The 25,113-nt window shown below is 37.2% G+C and overlaps 1 protein-coding gene across 1 annotated transcript in view; it reads right to left on the reverse strand.

Moving 5' to 3' along the window:
- The window catches only part of LOC148949599 (glutathione S-transferase LANCL1), a 97,428-nt gene that overhangs the window by 54,225 nt on the left and 18,090 nt on the right, over positions 1 to 25,113 (reverse strand). Inside the window, exons 6-7 of the mRNA XM_089093029.1 lie at positions 23,151 to 23,294; positions 12,158 to 12,337 (exon numbers count right to left, since the gene is read on the reverse strand). Of these exons, the coding sequence (XP_088949155.1) occupies positions 12,158 to 12,337; positions 23,151 to 23,294 (324 nt within the window). The remainder of the gene's footprint in view (positions 1 to 12,157; positions 12,338 to 23,150; positions 23,295 to 25,113) is intronic.

The raw sequence follows: 25,113 nt of genomic DNA on the forward strand, positions 1-25,113 counted from the left end.
CATTGGTTTCCCAAAGTCACCTGATCAAAATTTTGAGATAGCCATTTTGTTTAGCATGGTCAAAAATATTATAACTATGTCTTTTAGGATGACTTAACCCCTTGAATCCCCCAGGAGGAGGGCTGAAAGTTATGAACTTTACCCGATATAGTATTGGTTATTGGGACCCGGCTCAATGGTAACCGAAACTCTAGAAAACGGTATTTTGATACAAATAGATACATCAAAAGAATTGGATTTTAATGCTGATTTCAAATATATAAGTTTCATTAAGTTTAATCCTACCCATCAAAAGTTACGTGCCTGAGAAAATTTGGCTGATTTTCGAAAAAAGGGGGATAGACCCCCTAAAAGTTATAGAACCTTAATGAAAATCACACCATCATATTCCGCGTATCAGAGAACCCTACTGTAGAGGTTTCAAGCTCCTATCTACAAAAATGTGGAATTTTGCATTTTTTTTGCCAGAAGAAAGATCACGGGTGCGTGTTTAATTTTATTTTTTTCCCCAGGGGTGATCGTATCGACCCAGTGGTCCTAGAATATCGTGGGAGGGCTCATTGGAATTGAAATTAAAAGTTCTAGTGCCGTTTTTCAGTGAAAAAAAAATGGAGGGCAACTAGGCTCCCTCCCACGCTCATTGTTTTCCCAAAGTCACCTGATAAAAATTTTGAGATAGCCATTTTGTTCAGCATGTTCGAAAATATTATAAGTATGTCTTTTAGGATGACTTAATCCCCCGAAGTTCCCGGGAGGAGGGCTGAAAGTTATGAACTTTACCCAATGTTAACATAATTATAGTATTGGTTATTGGGAAGTATACAGTACAGACGTTTTCAGGGGAGATTTTTCCTGGTTGTGAGGGGGGGAGGGGTCGGGCAGGGACGTACGCAGGGAGGGGGGCCTCCGGGCCCGCCCCCCCCCAAAAAAAAATCTCACGATTTTTTTCATTTTCCCATAATTTTCTGATTTTTCTCTCAGAATAACGGGTTTAAAGGATTTGCCCCCCCCCCCGAAACAAATTCCTTCGTACGTGCCGGAGGTCGGGGGTTATGTAGGAGGATCTTTCCATGAAGGAAGTTTTCATGGGAGAAGGGACATTGCTATGAAGGGGACGCCGGACTTCCCAGCATTATTTAAAAAAAAGATCTGAAATTAAATATAAAAAAACAGGTTTTTCAACTGCAACAGCAGCAACATCAAAACTTTAAACAAACAGAAAATATTATATATATGATTGGGTTCACCCCCTAGTCAATACGTCACACATTAAGCCAGAGATTTTTTAGTACTTTCATAAGAGCTATTTATTCTAATTAACGGCCTTTGTGATTAAGCGGTTATTTTTAAAGAATTGGAACAAAATTTGAACTTTCGCTTAAAGAGCAAGGTATTGACTAGGGGGCGAACCCACTAATATATGTAATAAAAATATATGAATATAGAAGTTCGTTACGTAAGTTAATTCGTAAGTTACGTATATTTATTACTAATAAAAACGCTCGTAAATAAAATGAAACAAGTTTCGAGAAAGCCATTTAACCAAATAAAAGTAAATTAATATGAAAATTTTGTTTTAATTATTCCTGTACGGTGAGCCAAAATCAAAACCTGCATTGATTTCAAAACGTTCAGAAATTAAATTAAAAAAACAAGTTTTTTTTAATTGAAAGTAAGGAGCGACGTTAAAACTTAAAACGAGCAAAAATTATTCCGTGTATGATAGGGGCTGTCCCCTCCTCAAAGCCGCGGTCTTTAAGCTAAAGTTTGTCTTTATAACAACACTATTTTTTTAAACAATAAAAAAAATTAGCGTAAAGAGCGAGGCGTTGAGGAGGCGACAGCCCCTTTCATATACGGTATAATTTCTGTTCGTTTTAAGTTTTAATGTCGCTCCTTACTTTCAGTTAAAAAAAACTTGTTTTTTTATTTAATCTTTAGAAAATTCCACTAGAAAACATTTACCGTTTATTGTAAACCCATCAAATTTAGACAAGAAACACAGAGAGAGCAAAAATAAAAGAAAATAAGAAAATGAAAAATGAAAAGACGCTTCAACAGAAACAATAATGAAAAAGAAAGAAAAACGAAACAAGACACTTACACTGAACCTAAGAAGGAGAAAAGAAAATTCACATTACAGATGAAAACTACTGGGTTAGTATGGGCACCACTGATGAATTTGACGATCATTATTGAATTTAGCAATCTGTTCTTCTGCTGCTTTCAGTGGATCTGTGATATTGTAAATCCTGATTATTTTTGTATTCCTGGTCCAAGGTGGGAGTCTGAGTAAATATTTTGTAAACCGGGAAAAAGTGCTGTAGATTTTATTTTTATCTGTTTGGGTAAATATTTTACAAAAAGATGTACAGTAAAGAATGTGAGGGGTTGTAATCGCATTGTACAATGTGGCAATGATGGATCTATTGAAACGAAGTTTGGCCTTGATAAATATCGCATAAGCAGTGCAAATGCGGCGTTGTATATGTGAAAGTAGAAGCTGACGTGTGTGTTTAATAGAAGTACGAATCGGGAGTCCAAGGTAGGTTGTGTGGTAAGACGGTTTGACTGGCGTGCTGTCAAGAGAGATGCTGAGATTTTGGGTTTCATCTTTCCAATTAAACAATACAACCTCCGATTTTTCAGGATTAAATTCAAGTCCAATCCTAGCATAGCCCTCGGCCAACACTCCAAAAATCTCTGGAATCCGTTGCAACGTGCAACTCACATTCAGGATGTCGTCTGCGTAGCAGACCAACGACAAGTTTATAACCTGCAAAATACACGATGATGGGCATTGTGCTTGAGCATCCAGGACGTAATTGTTGAATAAAGTACGGGATGTTACAACTCCTTGTCTGGCTCCTTTTCTTACCGGGATCAGTCGTTCACGTGGTGTAGGGGGTGAAAATTTATCCGGAGGCAATTTCAGCCGAACTTTAAGACCCGAATACAATTCACGAAGTGCCATGATAGTAGCGCGGTTCACCCCTCTTTTTGCTGCAACAAGCATTGCAGCGTGTATCAAAGAATCGAAAGCCCTGCGTACGGCATGTCCAGCTAGTATTAGGCTGTCTCCACTTCTATCTGCATCAATAAGGGCATTAGCCACAGCTACAAGAGCAGCCGTACATCCCACAACAGGCTGGAAGCCAAACTGATTTAAAGTCAGATAACATTTTCCTCCTCAACCTTTCGAAGCCCCCATTATTCAGAGCCATACTTGATCACTTTTATTACCGTGGCTTTCAATATTCTACTCTTATTTCTTAAACTTTTTTCCCTATTCTTCCAAAAGTTTTTCAACTGCAAAAAAATACGCTGTGCCATGGTTATTTTACTTTCTATGTCTTCATTGGATTCACCATCTTTACTGCTAATACTACCCAGGTATGTAAAGCTATCCACTAGGTCAATTTTCTCGTTCCTTCCATCAGATCTTCATTTATTCCTGGTATAAGCAACTTGTTCTTTTTAATATTATTTTCCAAACCTATTCTTGCAGTCTGAACCCTCAAAACATGCAAATATTTGTTCGTTTCGTTACCCTTTTATTAGGAAATTCTGCATACTGTTTAAATTATCTACTGCTACTACTACTACTAACAACTCACCGCAGCACCAAGCCGCCTGAAACCAACACAGCTACGCACGTTCCTCCTCCATCCAAATCTATTCGAAGCCTCCCACCCCAGACGAGGTCAACCTGCTTTCCATTTAGCCCTAGACGGTTGGCCGAAAAGGACAATCTTCGGCAATCTGTCATCCTTCATCAGCAGAACGTGCCCTAGCCATCTCAACCTTTCTTTCATTATAGCCCTAGAAAGTGGGATTGAACCAAATTTTTCGTACAACTTACTGTTTGAAATACGGTTAGTCAGCCGGGTACCCAGAACAATCCGTAGGCAAAATCTCTGGAAAACATCTAGTAAATCTTCATCCACTTTTCGGAGCGCCCATGCTTCAGAGCCATATTTGACCACTGTCATCACTGTATCTTCCAAGATTCTAATCTTGGTTGGCAGACTTATCTTCCTATTCTTCCAAACTTTTTAAATGTGAAAAAACACCCTGAGCCTAGGCTATTCTACTTTTAACATCTTCACTGCTCCCACCATCTTCACTAATAATCCTAACAAGGTAAGTGAAGCTGTCCACCTGATCAGTCTTTTCGTTACCCAACGTCAACTTTTCATCTTCCCTTATTCCTAGCCTTAATGACTTAGTCTTCTTAATATTGATTTTCAAACCTATTCTAACACCTTGAACTCGCAAAACCTCTGAAAGTTCATTCATTTTGCTCATATTTTCATCTAGGATGCTTAAATCATCAGGGTAATCTAAGTCCAGGAGAGTTTTTCCTCCCCATTTGATTCCGTGGTCTCCCATTGCCTTTGCTGTGCCCCTTAAGAAAAATTCCATCAAAATGATCTGTATAAATGGGAATAGAACACAATCTTGCTTCACTCCTGATTCGATACGAAACGAGTTACTAACTTCATTTTCTAATTTATCCACAGCATTACTATTCTGTTATGTAGCACTCACTACATGAAGGTTCTTGCCTTGTTTACCATACAAGGATGAAGCCTTTGATCAAGGTATTTAATTAACAGAATCGAACGTTTGCTCATAATCTATAGAACTAAGGACCAAAGGTGTTTAACAACTAAGGCACTTCTCAATTATTAAACTAAGAGTGAAACTTTGGTCGACACATCTTCTACCTTTTCTAAAACCGCACTATTTTTCTCTTAAAACTTTGTCTACAGCATCTCTCAGTCTAAAAAGTGTCATATTACCAAGTAATTTGCTACCTACAGAGACCAGACTAACGCCTCGATAATTACGACACTCATTCTTATCACCTTTCTTATACAGTGGCTTAATTAAGGTTTTCCTAAAATCATTAGGTACTTCCCCTTTTCAAAAATTATATTCATAATCTTCAGTATTCATCGGTCATTCAGAGCGATAACATCTATTAGTTTAAAACAGTTAATACACAATTCAGTGCGCAAGGACGGGAAGAAGTTAGCCACGCCCCCAGTATAGCAGCGTCTCCGGATAAAGATTCATTTCTTTGACAACTGAAGAAGAGAGCGCTACAAAGCTGTGTCCCGGGCTAAAGCGGGACGCAACGAATAAACTCTACTGCCGGAGAATTTTTGCTGGCAGAGAATAAGGTAGGCAATCTTAATTATTTTGAATAAGTAAGCAGAAACGGAGGGGAATCAGATTCAGCCACCTCAATTTCCGGATGCGTCAGATCCCGACGCTATTTCTCAGTTTATGCGTGAAATAAATTTCAAACTAGATTTGATCCCACAGCTCTCAATCAGCTTATCCGGTATAGAGGAAAAAATGAATAGTTTTAGTAAACAGCTAGATACAACAAAATCAGAAATTTCAAACCATCTAGTGGACATGAGGAACAAACTCAGGGAGTCTACACTGAAAATTGACTCATTGGAGGCAGAAATAAAGCGTTATAACCTCGTGTTTTACAATTTCCCTGTGACTGGTCCATTCCAGTCAAGTTTGAAGGATGGGCTTTGCGAGTTTCTTTGCTGGTGCCTCCCGAACCAACAGCTTTCTCAAAGGGACATAAAGGATGCTTCCGCCTCAGATCAGCCCTGTAATAGTTAAGTGGCACGACTTGGAAATACGAAATGCGGTTCTCAGGAAAAGTTTTGTATTGAAACAGAACGGCGTAGGGGTTGCTCCGGACTACACTACGTATCAATGCAAGGCTAGAAAAAATTTAAAGTCAGTGCTGTCCCAAGCCATAGTAAAAGCTCAAAATGCGCAGCTTAAAGGCGAAAGGTTTATCATTGAAGGTAAAACGTACACATACGACCGTGAATGTCAAAAAATAAAAGAAATGACGGTAAGCCACCCAATTAGGGCCCCTAATGCAGCACAGAGTAACTCAGAGATCAGAGGTATAAATCCCGCTAATGTGAATGAAAATAACCAGAGTTCAGTCCAGAATTGCCCTTCAGATCAGTCGGACTGTTCTGGTAATGAAAGTGACACGAACACGATAGTTGAAAGAAACAGCAACTTGCCGAAAACAATAGGAACAGGGAAAGGTCTTAAAAGTAGCGAAATTAGCCCCGTTGATAATACTTACAGGCGCACAGCTAGAAATGTACGGCAAAAAAATGAGGAGCCATTGACAAGCCGGGTTACTGAAGGGAATCGGCCACCAATTTACAGACAAAACACACGCCCGTTCAGGCAGCTACAAAAAAACCAGCCTTGGCAGTACACGGGTATTAATAGGCCTAGAGGCGATGATTATTACCGGTTAGGTTTCCCCCCGAGTGATTACGGAGCCCAATAACATCGACAAGGCCATACACAAACCCTGAAGTTTGTATCTTGGAATGTACAGGGTATAAAAACTAAGTTAAGTTCTATAGAAAGTGATTTGTCAAATTTTGACTTTGTAGCATTAATGGAAACCTGGCATTGCCCTAGTGAAACTCCAAAAGTAAGAGCTTTTAATGTTGATAGTGTATTGCGAGAGTTAGCTTCTAACAATCGTTATTTTGGAGGCATTGTAGTGTTGATAAAAGATGAGCCTTTCAAAAGTTATACAAAGCTGAAAAGTAAATCAGAAAATGTTATTTTCATTAGATTAGAATGTTGGGATGGACTTTGTATTGTAATAGGATCGATTTATATTCCGCCTCAAAATAGCTCGTACCGAAATGAAGATACGTGGAATTTGTTGCTAAAAGAATTAGATGAAAAAATAGCTAATTTTGAAAATGACAGATTGAAATTAATGGGTGATTTTAATGCTTATACTAGTGATGAAGTTGAATTAAAAGATGTGTTAATTCCAGGTATTCCGTCAGCAGTCCCAGCCGTCTACAGAATCCCCAGAGCTAGCAGGGATGAAAAAAGAAGAATAAATTAATGGGGAAGAAGGTTGCTGACACTCTGCGCAGAATCGGGTTTTGATGATTGGAAATGGAAGATTTGGAAAGGATAAAAGTCGGAATGAGTGTAACTATGTGTCCGGGGCTAAAGCAAGTTTAACTGGCTAGGTTTTGGTTGATATTCGTTGGGATCCGAATTACCTTAATCTGGATGTGCTTAAGCTAGTAGGATCGGACCATCTACAGGTCTTTTTAGAAATTAGATCAAGGAGTGCTCCCCAAATGAGGGATATTTCAAGTGAAAGTCGTATTTATAATAAAAATGTAAGACGTCAGATACCTAGGGAATGGTCTACAGATGAAAATGTTAAATTAAGTGAAGCGTTTTCAGAGGATGATGTAGCTATAAGGTTAAGTGATTTAGAGAAGATAAATAACCATGATAGATTGATAGAAGAGTTCACGGAGATTTTACATGAAATAGCAGGCCCAGTTCTAGGAAATAAAGGAGTTTGTAAGGATATAGAATTTTTTGATGAGGAATGTAGAGTAAAAAAATTAGAATTGATTAAAGAAATGGAGATTTTGAGGGAAGAGGAAATAGAGGAAAATAGGCTTCGACTAGTAACAAGGTTTAAAAATGTTCGCCGGGAGTATAAAGGCCTTTTAAAACAGAAGAAGAGACTGGCTATTCAAAAAGGTAAGGAGGAGCTGATTCAGTTTTATGAAAAGAGTGATACACGGTCTTTCTGGAGAAAGATAAAAAAAGGGGCCTCCATAGCTCAGCCAAAAGTACCTGACCCGAAAACATGGCCTACATACTACAAGGACGCGGTTCATGAAGACTATTCGTTTGACTGCTGGTTTAGCGACGAATTATCAAACACAGAGAATGAGACCAGTTTCCCACTGAAAGAAATACGATTATGATTTGATAAAACCCGCATCAGAAGAGGAAATCGAAGAATGCATAAGCGCCGTGGAAAGTGGATCAGCACCTGGTAGCGATGGAGTCCCAACAAAGATCTTGAAACAATTCCAACTTTTATTTATGCTCATCTTCTTGGCTATCTTCAACTCAGTTCTGGCTTCCGGAGAATGGCCATCGCCGTGGAAAACATCCTTGATTTTGCCGCTATACAAAAAGGGAGCCCCAGCGGATCACAGTTATTATCGACCGATATCTTGAGTACCTAGTCTTAGCAAAATATTAGAAAGAACACTAGATGCTAGATTAGCTCATTGGTTAGAAAAATATAGGATTTTGAAGGAGGAGCAGGCAGGATTTCGGGATGGATATAATGCTATTGATAGGGTCTTAGTCCTACAGGCGCTTGTAGAGAAATATGCAAAAGGGATGAATAGGTTAAACGTTGCATTTTTAGATCTAGAAGTGGCCTTCGACAGTATTGATAGGATTTTTCTGTGCTTAGAACTGTTAAAGGTAGGCTTAGCAAAACTTTTCGTTGGGACTTTAGCTGATATGTATATAAAGACATCTGGTATAGTTAGAGTTTGAGGGAAGTGATTATCGTCACCGTTTGAAATTAGAAAAGGAGTAAAACAGGGTAGTAGTTTTTCGCCTAGGTTGTTCACGTTGTATATAAATGATATTGTTGACCATTTTAAAAAGGTATGGGCCCCTACGGTGTCAATAAGGAACCTGAAGTTATCTCTGTTGTTTTTTACTGATGATGCAGTGTTGATAGGCCAGTCACCAGAGGAGGTCCAAAACTTACAGAGTATATTAGAAGAATATTTAGATAGAAACATCCTAGTGTTGAAATTAAAAAGACTGAGATTGTGGTTTTTAGAGGAATTCGTGTGAATAATGATGATCAAAAAGTAGAATTTTATTATAAAGGTGGAAAAGTAAAAGAGAGCGAAAATTTTAAATATTTGGGAGTAACACTTTCAGCAAAAGAAGGATGGAAAGAGCATGTAAAACAGATGATTAAGAGAGGGAAAGCAGTTTCAGCTGCCATTTTACGTAATTCAAGGCTTTCAAGTATAAAAGATCTAAAAATGCATAAATATGTTTTTAATTCTAAAGTTTTGCCTACTATCCATTACGGAGCTGAACTTTGGGGGCATGACCCGGCACCACAATTGGAATCAATTCAGCTGCAACATTTTAAGAGATTAATTGGTCTTCACGTAACGACCCACAATCAGGCTATAAAGGGTGACCTAGGTATATTTTTGCTTAGAATGTGTAGGATAGCACAGATGATCCGGTACTCGCTAAAAGTTCTAAGTCTGTCAAAAGATAGGTTAGCAAAAGCAGCTTATGTAGAGATGCTACGGTCGAAACGTAAAAGATTGTGGCCGTGTCAAATAAAAAATGTTTTAGATGGATTAGGATTATCATATATTTGGAATGAGGGGCTAGGTCCCTCAGATCAGGGTGAGTTGTGTTTTGGTATTATTGTAGAAAGAATAAAAGAACAGGAATTACAAATGTGGACCCAGGCAGTTAAAAAAACTGAAACATTGAAGTTTTATTCCCATGTAAAAGATATATTTGGATTTGAATATTATTTTAAACTAGGATTACTGGGGGAGACATTGAAGACTTGGTTTCAGATCCGAGCGAATTGCCTGCCACTGAAAAATAGAAAAAGAATATTTGAAAGAAATAGGGTGGCCCCAGATGCAAATGCGGATTACTCCTGCCCCAGATGTAACCTAGGTATTGAGGATGTCGCCCATATTCTCACCGAGTGCCAGCAACTTTCTCTATTAAGGTAAAAGTTTTTTGGGGGTGGTAAGTGGGTGTGCCGGGGGAGCCTGAACACGACTGTAAAAAGGTCAATCAGGCAGTTATGTAAATACGTAAATGAAGCGTTGACATCAATGAGTGAAACTTGATATTTATGTTATTTTTCTTGTGGAGTGTGATAAAGAATTCTATTCTGTATGGCCTGTTTTTTGGCTTATAATAAATTATTATTATTATTATTATTATCTTCAGTAACTTATTTCTAACCTTAGAGCCATCATATTTAAGAAACTCATTTACCACACATTACACACCTGAAGCTTTATCATTTTTAATCCTTTTAGTACTACCGCTAATTCTTCTTAACAGGACAAATCCTGCTTTTCATTAATGGTATCACCCACTTCTTCATTTTCACCTATAACTTGTCCTGTAGCTTTACATTGCTTTAGCACAGTCTCAAATTGTTACGTCCATCTTTCTTTAATGCTTTCCCCATCGCTAATTCTGGCCCCGTCCTTTCCTTATCACTAATTTTTTTCCTATCTTTAACTGGGACAAGTCCGGATTGACTGTTCTCTCTCAATTTATTAATATGGCAGTACAATATTTTACTATTATGCCGTCTAGCTGCATCTTCTAGATCCACGGCAATTTTATCCATGACCTCTACTTCACACCTCCTTAGTTCATATTTTAATGATTTCTCCACTTTCTTTACATTCCTTTTGTTTTCATATGATCTATCACTAATATAATTTTTGCACAAGCCCCTTCTCCTCTCTATTAAAAAAAAAGCCTTTTCACAAGTATGCCCAGCTACAGTCTTACCTTTTTTGGCAAAAACACAATCAGCAACATCACAAAGTGTATTTCTGAAATTATTCCAACCACCTTCAACATTGTCAAATTTTAAACTCTCAAATTTAGTATTCAACCGTTCCTGAAAAGTTTCTCTCAAATTCTCATCCTGGAGTCTACCAACATCATAATTTTTCGAGAGGTAGTTACCCTTCAATAATTTCAGCTTTAAATTAACACTACTAGATGGTGATCTTTACTTTTAACATCAATAAAAGCACTCCTATATACCCTAATATCTAGTATTGACCCTTCCAGTCTTCGGTTTACTACATCATAATTAATAAGGTTTGCTGTCTTACCATCACGTGAGTGCCATGTCAAATTATGGGCCATTTTATGAAGAAACACCGTATTGGTTATAACTAGATGGTTACTACCTACAAAATTGCAAAAGTCTGTATCCAGTGCTGTTTTCTTTTCCTACACCAAATTTACCTACGCTAGGATACCATCTATCCCTATTTCTACCGACCTGGGCGTTAAAATCTCCTAGTAAAAACACCACATTTCTACCTGGGACTATCTTTATTTGACCCTGTAACTGCAAGTAAAATTCATCTGAGTAACCAGTATCTGCGTCAGTCGGACCTAAAGGGGCATATACTACTATAACTGATACCCTGAACTTTTTAGTCATAAAATGAGTAATTAGTATTCTATTATTAATACCTTCCCAGACTAAACAAGACTTAGCAGCTTCCTTATTCATCATTAGCCCCACTCCCTGTCTACGTACCCCATCATTCCTGCCTGAGTAAACAAATTCTAGATCACCTAATTTCATGCTTCCTACCCCTGGGATATGAGTTTCTGAAACGCCTAATAAGTCCAGTTCGAATCGTCTGAATTCGTCAGTCGAAATGTCGATACAATAGTCATTTTTTAACTTCATAACATTCCAAGTTCGAATTTTCATGTTCTTTAAATCATTGAAATTATTTTGGCCTCAGGAAAACCATTAGCCTCAAAACCAATACCGGATAGTGACCAACACATATTCTCAGGTCTAAGTCAGAATGCTTAAAATACCTTAAACCCAGACAGCAGAGAGTTTCTGGAACCTCCAGTCTAAAGAGAGACTTTATACAATGCCTGGCCATGTTTGTCACACCGTGATTTTCAGCCCTCGATGATGTTCTTTCATCAACAAGAGTCGAAATCCTGCACAGACAGTCCCAAGCCTATTACCTCGCAAAATAAATCTTCTTCATTTCCAAATTGCCATTTTTTTTTGTATTCTTTTCTATATGTACGTATATGTACACAATGTAGAAAAAAGAACAATTGATTAGGCTATTAACTTAAGTCTCTGCAAGAATTTAAGTCCCTGCATGTCTTTAGCATTTTTTTTTTTTACACTCTTCAAGTTTTTAGAGTTTTCCCTTATTTTTTTTCATAATATGAGCTGGTTCATGTGGTTTTATTAGTTGGCATTTTCTCCTGTTTTTTAATCTCCTCCTCTTTACCTCTTCTTTCTCGATCTTTTTCTTTCCTCTTCCGATATCACTCTCCAAAATTGCCACACCCCTCCCCCGCTTCTCTCTCTGCCTTAACCTTTTCAAACAAAATTTAATTTGAAAGATGGTATATGTATTTATTACTCCAATCTGTCAGTAAATGGCCACCGGACATTATGCACCACAAGACAACAAAGCGTGCTATTATTTAAATTTACCTTGGAAGCTTCAATAAGTAAAGCAGTGAATCCTGGAGCACCATGACACCATTGCACCAACTTGTCCGTGGCACTTCCAAGAGATGACGGTAAATTTCCACTTGGGTAGCAAAGCTCCACCAAGTAGTCAACGGTAGCTTGAATCTTTTCCAGATCTTTACCAAGAAGTAGACTTTTTACCTGGAATATATCTACTTATAGCATGATGTATGTCAGCGTTGTTTTTCCTCGGCCCTAAGATTATACTAATGTATTTTGACGCTAATTTATAAATGTATATGTAGATTTATTGCCCATCATAAATAGAAAAATACACCACTGATAGAATAATAAAGAAATATAAGGAAAAAAAAACTAATATCTTCTAGAAAATACAAAAAAAAAAAAAAAAACAAAGAAGAACTGACAATAAATAACAAAAATAAGGCCAATCTTGCACTGGAATAAACACATTATCTTCAAAAGATAATTTCAAGGGTACTTTCACCAATAATCTGCTTCCGATATCTCTCATTTCTTTTCTGCACCCCGGACACTGAACTAGCAACTCCTTAATGCGAGGATATGGAGCTGTTGTTAGTCCACAGTTTCAGCTGTAGTGAATATTTCGCATACTTTTAAAAACACTTCCGTATATCCTTGATACCCGAAGCAGTAAGAAGAAACCAAAATAGTGCAAGGGCGAGCAAATGGGGCATAACACATTCATTCTACACACTAGCTAGGATACAGCGGTTAAATTTAAACTTTAATACAACTTGCAAACCGTATGTTTTCCAAGAATTCCTGGCAAAAATTCTTTCGGAGTTTGACGCGTGGCGCAAAGATTTGAACCAATCGGTACACTAAGGTACGTCAGTGTATCTTGGGTCTAGGGGTATACCCCGAAAATTCCCCCCCCCCCCTGTGTATTTCCCAAGAAAAACACGCTCCCCCCAAAAATCTTCTAGTCATATTCCCCCAGGATAATTCCAGATGTTCATTAGAAGGAAAATTGAAAGTTATTTATTGCTGTTAAAGTGGGTGGCCTGCGTTTACCCCCCCCCCCCCGGAAAATATCTCACAGAAAATACTCCCCACGGAAAACACCCCCCCCCCCTCCCCGAAAAATTCTAGCCCCACACGGCTGGTTGGTCTCCAATCCCTCTAGACTTTAAAAAAAGGACCAGAACTCTCAATTTCTGATCTAATGAGCACACTCTGAAGTTTCTGCGACCTTGATGTGGAGGTGTGAATGAGGAAGGGGCAGACCTCCTCCTGTAGAGGAGACCGGAGTTATCCCGGACAGCTACTTTTTGGAAGCTATGTTCAGGAACCTATTTGATCGACTGGTGACTTCGAAGTCTCAAACTACCTGTTTTGCCCTGAAGTTTCTTTGGTCCAGCATTCGTATTTTTTTTCTTTAAACACATTTGAAAATCATTTTTTCTATTTTTGCTCACTGTTCGAGATCACCCCATATAGTACGGAGACTCCGAAAATTCTTAAGGCTGAATTTGGACACATTAAATATAGCTTTCGTTTATTTAAGTATCGACTCAGATGGACATCTAATTCAATATAAAAGTGAAAAGATGCAGTCAGTCGAGTTAATAAATGATTACAAACTTCAAACTAGAAATTTGAGTTTGAGTCTTAACGACAATTGTAGGACGAAAGATTAAATTTGAATACGTGGCGACCTTTTGATATCTCGAACATAATTCATAATTTGTTATTAAACTCGTCTGATGCTACCAGCGCCTTTTAGAAGAGGCAGTCTGGGAGTCTTAAGAGTTGTTTTTAGTTATCCAACCCTTTTTTAGGCTTTATAATCACGCTTACTCATCCTTTTCTTTGCTATCTGCCTGTCCTTCAGTTCAATTTTTTTCTGGTTTGTCAGTCAATATTCTAGTTCCACCTGCTAAATGATTTCTATGACCCGTTGTCAGTGTTCCATCAGTGTTCCATCAGTTGTCAGTGTTCCGTCTATGCAATTCTGGAGAAACCAAACTTGACTTTTGTCAGTGAGAATATTGGTATCTGGATCTGGCGATTCTCAAGTAGATTCATCAGCTAATCCCCCATGCAAGAGCGGCCTACCGGTAATTAAAGAAGGAAAGAAAGCCACTTCCGTGAAAATGTCACGAATGAAAGGATACATACCGGTAGAACTGACTAATCAAATTACGTTTTAAGGGAAAACATTTTTCAAAGATGGATGACAAGAGAGCTCTACCATCTTTTAAGTAGATATGTGTTTACCCAGATTCAGTTAACGCCAATCTTTCATTTTTTTTTTTTTAGTTCCTACTAAATGGGTTCGAAGCCTCCAACATTCAAAGCGTGCATCTTGTGTGACCAGTAGGGTCAAAAGGTAAGCATTTTAATGCACAGGTCGATCAAACTGAATCTAAGTGGCTGTCGCGGTTGTCTAGGAGAAAAAACAGTGGGATTTCTATTATCCATCTTTTTTTTTACAAAGTCTTCCATTGTTTGTAAAAGCAGGCCACTGTTCACCCATCTATTTGAATCAGCTGGTCTATGTGCTAGGAGGGGTGCTTCTTGTCATACGTTGCACGAAGTGCACCCTAGGGAACTCAAAATATTCCACTACCAATCTTTCTAACTCAGGACTAAACACTTGCTTTTTAAGGTCTTTTTTTGGCAAATTAAAGTGATAGCCATCACTTTAAGAGCCACTGCTGGGTGCTGGAGAAGAGGAGTGTTCGTCTGGAATGGCTATTTCCCTATTGATATTTGAAAATATTCTTTTAAGGTTGTCCTCTTAATACCAAATTCTTCCACAGCTTTTCGCATAGTGACTTGTCAAAGATGACGGCTTTGGCAACCTTTTTAATACATTCCATAAAAAAAAAATCTCACCAGCTAAAGCCGAAGAAGCAAGTGGGTGACAAGAACTTGTGAAAATTGAAAGTAATTGGCTAGAGATTGAATACTATCATTCCAAAGTAATTGTTTAAGTTGACTAAGGCTAAATATATTAAGAAATAAGAAGAGAATATTTGTTTCTGAGAAACTTTCAAATCGCATAGAAAAATGAAGAAAAATTCCAAGAACTCTTATAGCTTTATTTTGTATTATCTGGAGAAGTTTAAAGCTCTCGACTGCTAGGTAAAATAACATAGTTAATAATCTTTCAAAGTAAAAATGCACGTTTTCTACCACAAGGGGGTTATTCCAGACATTTCAGTAAAGTGTCCGAAGTTATCTCTTAAAAGGTGTCTGAAATAATCCCACTCTGACTGTAAACGGTTGAACATGCTTCCTCAAAAAACCAGAACAGATGGCAGTATTCTGCAAAAACAGAAATAGCCCTAAGAATACCTAACTTAAAGCTACAAAGTTTGAGTTTTATTGGAACTCCCGGTGAGCTGCTAAAGACCTTATAAAAGGATTAAAATATCATGACTCACCTTCAAAATTAATTTTATCCGATTTTTTCAGAAACGGTTATACTATTGGCTTTTTAATGAGCTTCTTTAATATATCCATAGAAAACACTATCTCATGATTTTTATGAAATTCTGTTGATGTCAATTAGGGAGCAAATGGCCTGTCCAGAGTAGCCCCTTGGATATCACATTTTCGATGCCTTTTTTAAAGTTTCTTTTGCCCCCCCCCCCAAAAAAAACCTTTGCTGGAAAATACCTTTTGCTGGGAAAATTTCCACCAAGGAGGTGATTAGCGGCAGGATTTTAAAAACAATCAGAAATTAGTCTTTTCCAAATTAAAGTACGCTAAGAAAAATTTTCACCCGAGATCGTCTGCAAGAAATTTTCTGGGTTGAATTTCAGCTAGAATAGAATTATGTTTCCCTGAAGGGGGGGGGGGGTATTTTTACGTAAAAAGAACTTTCCACCGAGGAATTTTTCCGGCTGGGGGAAGGAATTTTTTATGAAGGAGGAGTCGGATTTCCGGGTATTATTTAAAAACGATCAGAATTTAAATTTAAAAAAAGTTCTCAACTGAAAGTAAGGAGCAACATCAAAACTTAAAACAGACAGAAATTATTACGTATATGAAAGGAACTGTCCCCTCCTCAAGACCTTGCTCTTTACGCTAAAGTTTTGACTTTTTGTCCCAATTCTATAAAATTGACTCCTGAAACACAATCGCCGTTTAATAAGAATAATAAGCTTTTTTAAAAATTCGTCTACTATTAAGGAGAGGTGGTAGATCTGTGTATAGGGAGGGGGCTAAGATACCCAAAGGAATGCACTTCAATGGCCTAGTTTTCCAAGCTTCAATGACCATTCAAATGCAAACTAAATGACTGTTTGGGACTTGTCTAATTCTTCTTAGTTCCCACGTATATTTTCAGTCTTTACCTTTATTATTGGTGATGAGGCGGGGAGGAGAGGGAGGGAGCTAAATTGACATGAATATCGCTGACGACCCCCACGCCTTCTCAAGACCAGAACATAATTTTCAAAGCCAACTATGCTTTCAAAGGAAAGCTAAACTTTCTTAAACTTTTTGGTGCCATATGTTTCTAGCTTAATTTTGATGATTCTTCGTCTACATTTTTTCTTATTCTTTTTTTTTAATTTAGTACCCGCTACTGCCAAAAATTGCAGAAGCTCATATGAAGTCTTTCAACAAAAATGGATTTTAAAATGTTTATTTTTAGGATAAGCTTTTAAAATATTTATGGTGTGTAAATTCTTCTTTTTCACTTTGCTTAGCACTTCTCAACGAAACTAAATAAAAACTCAATCATTTTCAGATTTGGAAAACCCTATTTTCCACGGGGAGGACTTCCAGGCGAGGGGGTATTTCCAGGGGGCTAGGGGGTAAACACCTAGAACCGTTATAATGTATGTACCAATACTTGTAGATTGGTTGGTATCTTCCCACTTTTTCAGTTTTCTGTTTGAGAATCCAAATATTGGATTCTAAGTAAAATTTTGGACAAGACTTGATTATTTATTCAAAATTTTTGATGAACAGTAGTTTGGTTGCATAAGTTCTTAATAGTCAAGGAATATTAAGCGGATGTTGAACTAAATCAAAACGAACTACAAGCAGGTAGATTTTCAAAAAGATGACGAAGCAATATCTCAAGAACGGCTTTGATTATTAAGTAAGACATTTAACAGTAAATTGCGGCGGATCTTGAACTAGCCAGAAGGTACCATGTGTTTACTATTAATACTAGCGTTACAGTTACTGTAACTAATGACACTAAGGGTATTAAGGTGAAACTTTTAGGGAACGTTTAGTGGGAGTTTCAATTAAACAAAAAAGACTATATGCATTCAGGTTTTCAAAAGGGCATATAAGCAATACCATAGGTAGCGCCAGTGTATAAAAGCTAGCAATATCATCGAAACTTTTAAAGGAGCTAATTTGATTGGAAATTAGAAGTTCTAGTACCTTGTTTTAAGAGTCAAGAATTGAAGGGAAAGCAGCCCTCCTCCCAAGCCCATTCATTTTCCAAGCACATCCAATAAAAATTTTGAGACAGCCATTTTATTCACGTTTCTACCAGCACAGAGGGGGAAAGACAAGGCAGGGCATTATGAGCCTTGCCAGGAAATATTTGGGGGATGGTTGGTAACATGCACTACCAAGAAATTAGTTTTTGCCGATTTTTAATGGTAAAAAGGGGGGGGGGGAATACGCTGGCTCCCGTATATCTTACGCTTTAACAACATGTTCACCTAGCTGAACATTTGTCGGGCAATGTGAGCGGCGATTAAATACCATGAACTCAGTCTTGCTTCCGTTAAATCAAAGACCATAACGTTTATGCTCGCTATCGTGGATTCGAAATTTTTTTTCAGTTCCGAAAGTTTCTGTATATACGTTTCTGTGACATAAAGAAACATTTCGGTAACAAGAAACACACAATTCTGAGTGACTGAAATACGTTTGGTGCCTAAGGATATTTTATGAGGTGAAAGATCGAAGAAAAATAAAGATCGAAGAAGATCGAAAAAAAAAAACAGGGGACAGATCGAAGAAAAAACAGAGGTGACAGATCGAAGAAAAATAAACAATACAAAATGGAATGAATAGGGAAACTAACACTAGTACCCTCTACTAACAATTAACTTTTGCAAAAGAGGGAACATTTGTTTGTTTTTTTATTTAGTCTCATATATTATGCATTAAACGAATTATAACTAAAATTTAAAAAATTAAAACTAAGATTAAAAAAAAATTATGAGAATAAATGGAAACTAACAAATTCCTTGCGCAGCGAGGGACTGAACATGTATACCCTATTTTCAATAGGCACAGTTTCTTCCACTACACTAGCACAAGGTAGGGGAATATATTATTTTAAAGCACAGTGGTATAGTACTTTGAAACCAACAAACAGAGCTGACAGATCGAAGAAAAATAAACAATACAAAATGGAATGAATAGGCAAACTAATACTAGTACCCTCTACAGACTATTAACTTTTGCAAAAAAGGGAACATTTGTTTTTTTATTATGTCTCATAGATTAATGTTATATTTTAATTTCCAATAAATTTAAGGCAATTTAAACACTCCAGCTTATTTACACACCCACCCTACAGCATTAACATTTACAGAAATATACTTTGGGCACTTGTCTGACCCTAATGTAGGTCTTCAGCATAAACAAAGGCTTCGCATAAACCTGACGAACATTCAAATTTCACATTGAAGTGAAAATAAAAGGCTTAAATTGCGAAATTGGGAATACTAGAATTACCTTTACCTTGGTAAAAGCTTATAAGTACTTTAGTCATAGCAAAATATTGGATTAAATAAATAAAAAAATAAAAGAATTACAAAAAAAATACATGAATAATTATACGGATGCAATACATGCTGACATACCCTTTCAGCCTAATTTGTCAGTTCTTTCAAAGTCACCGAAAAACTTACAAGGAAGAAAGAGAAATAATTCTTTGTCAAAACAAAATGTAGCAACAAATGGAAATCCAAGCAAACAAGCCTAGGTCATGGACTCAATGTTTCTAGGCTTCCCTCTGCCCACCTCAGGGGCGGATCTAGGATTTTTTTTAGGGGAGGGGGGCGCAAAATAGGTTGATCCGATAAACTTGTGTTAGGAGCAAGTTTAGTTAATGCAAACTTGAGTTAATTAAGTAAATTACACCCTGTAGACTAAACTAGGGGGGCACGCGCCCCCCTCACACCCCTTCCCCCCTGGATCCACCACTGGCCCACCTTGAAGGAGAACAAAGATTTGATTCGATCCGGTTAATACATCTACTGTCGTAGAACAAGGTATAGGTTTAGATAACTCACTGAACAAAAGGAAACATGTTAAGAAAACAGTTCTTACTTCATAATATGCATAACAATTATAGTTACTGTATTTTGCAAAGGGGTAACCTTTGTCTTCACTTCTTTCACTGTTTTACACTTTTTCTACCAAATTTCTGACTTTTTTGTGTCTATTCTCTAGGTCGTTGTTTAGTTTTGAAAAACGTGCCCAAACAAACACCCAACAGCCACCTTAATAACCTAGTTTAGCCTAACCTAACCTAATTATTCACTGCTCTTATTTTAACATGTAATATGACAAATAATTTAGATGGTGCTGATGGTTTTTAATTTGTATTGACACCCCTGTGTTTTGTATATGGTGGCATCTATAAACAAATTTTGTAGATCCCATTTGTCTCACCATTAATTTTGAAAACTGAGAAAACACCTTATCGAATCCATGCTTTTTTTTCAGAAATTTGGTAGAAAAAGTGTAAAACAACGAAAGAAGTGAGGATAAAGGTTATCCCCATGCAAAATGTGTTAACTATAACTATTCTGCATATTATGAAGTAAGAATTGTTTTCTTAACATGTTTGCTTATGTCCAGTGAGCTATCTAGGCCTTTGCCGGAGAACAGAAGCGTGAAAGGACTCCGACAGGAATATTTTCTGGGGGACGGGTCTTTAATAAATCAAAAAATTTGTAGAAAACGTTTCCCAGGTGTTACATGATTTTGCACCGTTTACATATTTTTGGTCTCTATCAGGTGCCCTTGCAAACATCCTTCTTGAACAAATGACTTTAGATTATCCCTTGAACCAGTTTTCAGACGTATTTGACTGAAGAGCTGCATTTATTGATTTTTGTATATGTTTCTTTTCTTCTTTGACAAAAAAGAATTGTTTTAGCTGCCATCAGCCAAAAGAGCATCCCGCGTAGAAACTAATAGAATAATTCAGTTCGTTTGTTAGTGCACATTTTTATTCTCTTTTAAGGAGAAAGAAAATTATCAACCTAACAATTCACGAGCCTATCCCGCGGCCAAAACGACACTGATTTGTATCACAACACTTCAAAACTCCTTGCTTTCCAATCACAATACATAACAAAAACAGGAAAAACCAAATAAATTGAGGCATGTTTTAGATTAAATCTTAGAAAAGACATTTCTGCACGACCATGAAATGCCCTTTTCCATTCTAATTATAATCAGTAATACTAAGTCACCGTTTAATATCATTGTAATATTTCAATGTCGCCTTTAACCATTCTGGTCCAAACCCATATAACCTTAATCTCATTTTCTTAATTATAAAAGAGAGCGAAAATCAGGTTTTGATGATTTTTTGCAAGAAAGGTTTTTTCTTCGAGGATTGAAACAAGAAATAATCAGTGAAATTTTATAGGTCCTAGTTGCATAACGTAGCTACGATCCATAAAACTATAGTAAGCAGTTTGGTAGTCAGAACTACTAATACGTAACTTGTCCTAATAATTTCCGGTTTCCAATACCTTTAAGCATTGCTCACCTGATGATCCAGCTAGAATCCCTTGCCTAAACATAGATGTACAGCCAGGCACTTGTTTTGGCATGGAAGTCAAGTCAGATACACATGTGAACAACACTTCTAAGCATAGATGATGATAACGGGGACAAGATTAGCCTCCTTATTGGTAAAATTTCAAACCCTATACAGAGAGTTCAGACTCTGAAACTGGGTGCTTGGCTGTGACTTGTGAGACCAAGCACTGAGACTAGTGTTAATGGAACCTATCTGGACGGCATATGTCTCGCTAGACACGTGTCTACGAAATGAAAATCCAGCAAGACATTCATGTGAACACCATTTTAGCAAACTAAATTTGTCTCAGAATTCTATGACTGACACAACATTGGGGCATCCAGTCACGTGTCATCATAGCACAAAGCAGTATCAGTTTCTTGGGTTTCTACTCCTAAAAGCAGACCAAATAGTATTTCTAGTGGTACATCGGGGTATATCTAAGGCAATACGAATGAGTTATTTACGAAAAAGTATTTTAACGTAATTTGCGGTAAATTTACGGTAATGATTTTTAAATGGTTATTGGCAATATTAACATTAATGGTTGTCACTTTTAAAAGGTACAACAACCCAAAATGGTATTATTGGAAGGGTACAACAGCCCAAAATGGTATTATTGGAAGAGCACAACAACCCAAAATGGTATTATTGGAAGGGTACAACAACCCAAAATGGTATTATTGGAAGGGTACAACAACCCAAAATGGTATTATTGGAAGGGTACAACAACCCAAAATGGCATTATTGGAAGGGTACAACAACCCAAAATGGTATTATTGGAAGAGAACAACAACCCAAAATGGTATTATTCACGGCAACATGGGCGGTAATTATTCACAATCAATTATTCTTGAACATATACGAAGTAATTTCACCATAGCTTTTGAACGTTCCCACAACTACAAATGAAATTTGTAAACGATGAAATTTACAGGTTTTCTGACTTTCAATAAATTTGGTTTAATAAAGAAGTTAACCAATGATTATGCGTAGCTGCATCCAGGTAGGCTATCAAGATTACTAGAATCTACGGCATAAATAAACATGCCTCACAGAGGTCGGCTTATCCAACAAGAAAATTCCGACCATTGCAAGTCTAGAACCTTGCAACGTTTGTCTTTATTGTGGAATAAATCAATCTATCTATCTTTAAGTATTTTTATGGTAAACTTTTAGAAATTTTAACTGGAAAAGTATTCGGAAGTTGAAATCTTCCAGGTTCCACGCCAGTATGTCTGAATACTAATTTATCACTAAATCCTGAATATTTGTCATTCCTTTGTTTATTTCATTTTACGCTTCTTACTAAGTTCGGCCCCGATTTGTAAAGTTCATGACTTATCATAACTGGATTGGAAATCAGACAACTAACGGAATACCTTTATTTTATCTTAGATTTGAGGTAGCGATCAAAGGCCGTACTAATAGAAAAAGAAACTTTTTCGCTTGCTGACCAATGGTCTGCATAGCGCAAGTACCAATCTCCTGATTCTCTGCCTTCGGCCGGGAGTTCAAAGCGTCGTTGGGGGCAAATCATCCAACGTTTCCCTTGTTTTCCCCCCAAATTTCTCCAGGTACCCATTTAGAGATGGGTCTACTCTTGCTGAGCTTACAGAATCACGCCACTGACCCCCGTTCCAAACCAAAGGACCTGCGACACCAGGACTCGAACCCTTGTCCTCACGGACAAAGGATTTCAAGTCTAGCGCGCTAAACCCTCGGCTAGGACGATGCGCTACTAGAAGCCACTTTAAATTCCATTTGTTATACAGATATCGGTCTACCCAACACTTAATCGTAACTAATACTGCCTCTGATGACTATTAATCAGAAACTCGGAAACGTCGTAATTTTGCTGCCTACAAAGTTATGAATTGTATGAGAGTATTCTGTTTTAATGTATATATTAAATCAGGACCACAATCAAATGAGTGTACGGCAATACTAATTTAATCTGTGATGCCAGTAAATCGAGGTCACAATCCAATTTGAATACCACTAGTTTACTTTTTGTTTGCTGAAAATTTAAGAGTTCGAACATAGAATAGAAATTGGAACAAGAGTTCACAACTAAATCGAATTAGGATGCCACTAATTTACGAGCTTTGAAGAGTTAGGTTTCGTATTTCTGATTTTGACTTTGTAGTCCAAACTGAACACTTATTTAACCTAGCCTTCCAGGCAGGCACAAACTAGTTCAAAGAAACATACCTTCAGTAGGAAGAGAAGAATACCAGCCATTCCATGTGCGCCACCTAGATAATAAGAGTCATGCCACTTGTACATCAAAGGGGCTCCAATCTCTGGATGTTTTTTAGCCAAGTCCTCACCAGATGAAATCATCGAAGATACAACCTAAAAAACATATTAAGTTGGCAAAATTAATTCTTATTAGCAAATCCTCAGTGTAAGTAAATGACAAAAAAAAACAGGATTTTGCTCTTTTGCTTTCAAAAACTCTGATCTCTGATCTGATTTTTCGTAAAATCTAGATGCATTCTAATGCTGTAGATAATCAATCATGAAGGAAAAAACACTTTTTTTTCACCAATCTGAACAAACAACAGGTTATTTCATTACCTGGGTTGAACTGAGTTTTGTTGGTATAAAAATTCTCTTTAACATATTCTTCAATTTTGTATTAAGTCTCAAAATTGATTAATCGTTACAGCTCTTTTCAAAGACCGTACCAATTCCAATATTGAAATTTGTGATAAGGTTACAAGAGGTAAAACATTCCTAGACTCAAATCAACTCACGATTTGATTGTCCTAAATGAAAATGTTAGCAAAATGAATGATTTTTTGGAGGTGCTGAGAGTTTACGATGCAAGAATAGGTTTAAAAATTAATGTTAAGACGACTAAGTCGCTTAGAAAAGGAATAAATAAAGGTGAAGAGGTGATGTTGGGTAACGAGAAGATCGATCAAGTGAATACCTTCGCTTACCTTAGTAGTTTTATTAGTAAATATGGTGGGTCCAGTGAAGATGTTAAAATTAGAATAGCCAAGGCCCAGGGTGTTTTTTCGCTGTTGAAAAAGTTTGGAAGAATAGGAAGATAAGTCTGCGAACCACCACTAGAATATTGGAAGCTATACTGATGACAGCGGTCAAGAATGATTCTGAAACAAGGGCAGGGACTTCGGAAGAGAGAGGAGAATTTGTTAAAAGTTTTCCAGAGGAATTGCCTACAGATTGTTTTACGTACCCGTTTCACTGACCTAATATCAAACAGTGAGCTGTACAAAAATGTGGTGCTATCCCCCTTTCTAAGGTTGTAATGAGAGAAAAATTGAGATGGCTAGAATGCGTTTTGCGGATAAAAGACGACAGATTGGCAACGAACGTCCTTTTAAGCCATCCATCTAGGGCCAAACGAAAAGCAGGTCATCCTGAATAGGGTAGAAAGAGGTCGTAAGAAAGGATTTAAAGGAAATTGGAACTTCTTGGGAGGGTGTAAAGAGGTGCTTTGAACAGATTGGGATGGAGGACGAGGATGGGCAATTGTGTTGGCCTCAGGCGGCTTGGTGCTGTAAGGAGTCGTGTTTAGTAGCAGTAGTATTAGTAGGGTGACTTTGTCGAAAACAAAATGTTTATTTAAAACAGAGGCTACTATAAAAAATAACGAGACAGGGTTTGTCTATAATAAAATCAACAAATAGGAGTCACTTTTTAAGAACTTGAAGCTTGTACCTTTCCTTAAGTCAAGATTAATTTCGCTTTTAAGTAAAGTGATATACTCAGCAAGAAAATAGTTTAGAATATTGTACTCATTAAGAAGGCTATTTCTGAGAATCTAACACTCAAACGTGAGCAGGATGAGAATCTGCAAACTAGCCTATAGGATTATCCAGCAGGGATAACTGCATTCCAGTAGTCCCTTGAAATGGAAACTTTACATTGAACACTTAAAAGGCTGATCATTTAATACTGAAACACTGATGTTATTGAATTGAATTTATTGAATACCCGTCGAATAACAAAAATAATGAAGGAGCAAAACAACAAAAAGAAAAACCAAAGAAAAATCACAAAACAACAAAACAAAGGAATCAACAAATAAACCAAACATTACATATAAAAAAAACATAACTAATAAAACAAATCTCCCGGTTACTGTAGAAGTAAATGTTCCACTGGTGGTTATGAAACTTTGAATGATGATTTTGAATTT

Source organism: Artemia sp. Qi Xiang Cuo, chromosome 8 (genome assembly GCF_049724085.1).
Source record: "Artemia sp. Qi Xiang Cuo chromosome 8, ASM4972408v1, whole genome shotgun sequence".
In the NCBI taxonomy this organism is placed as follows: domain Eukaryota; kingdom Metazoa; phylum Arthropoda; class Branchiopoda; order Anostraca; family Artemiidae; genus Artemia; species Artemia sp. Qi Xiang Cuo.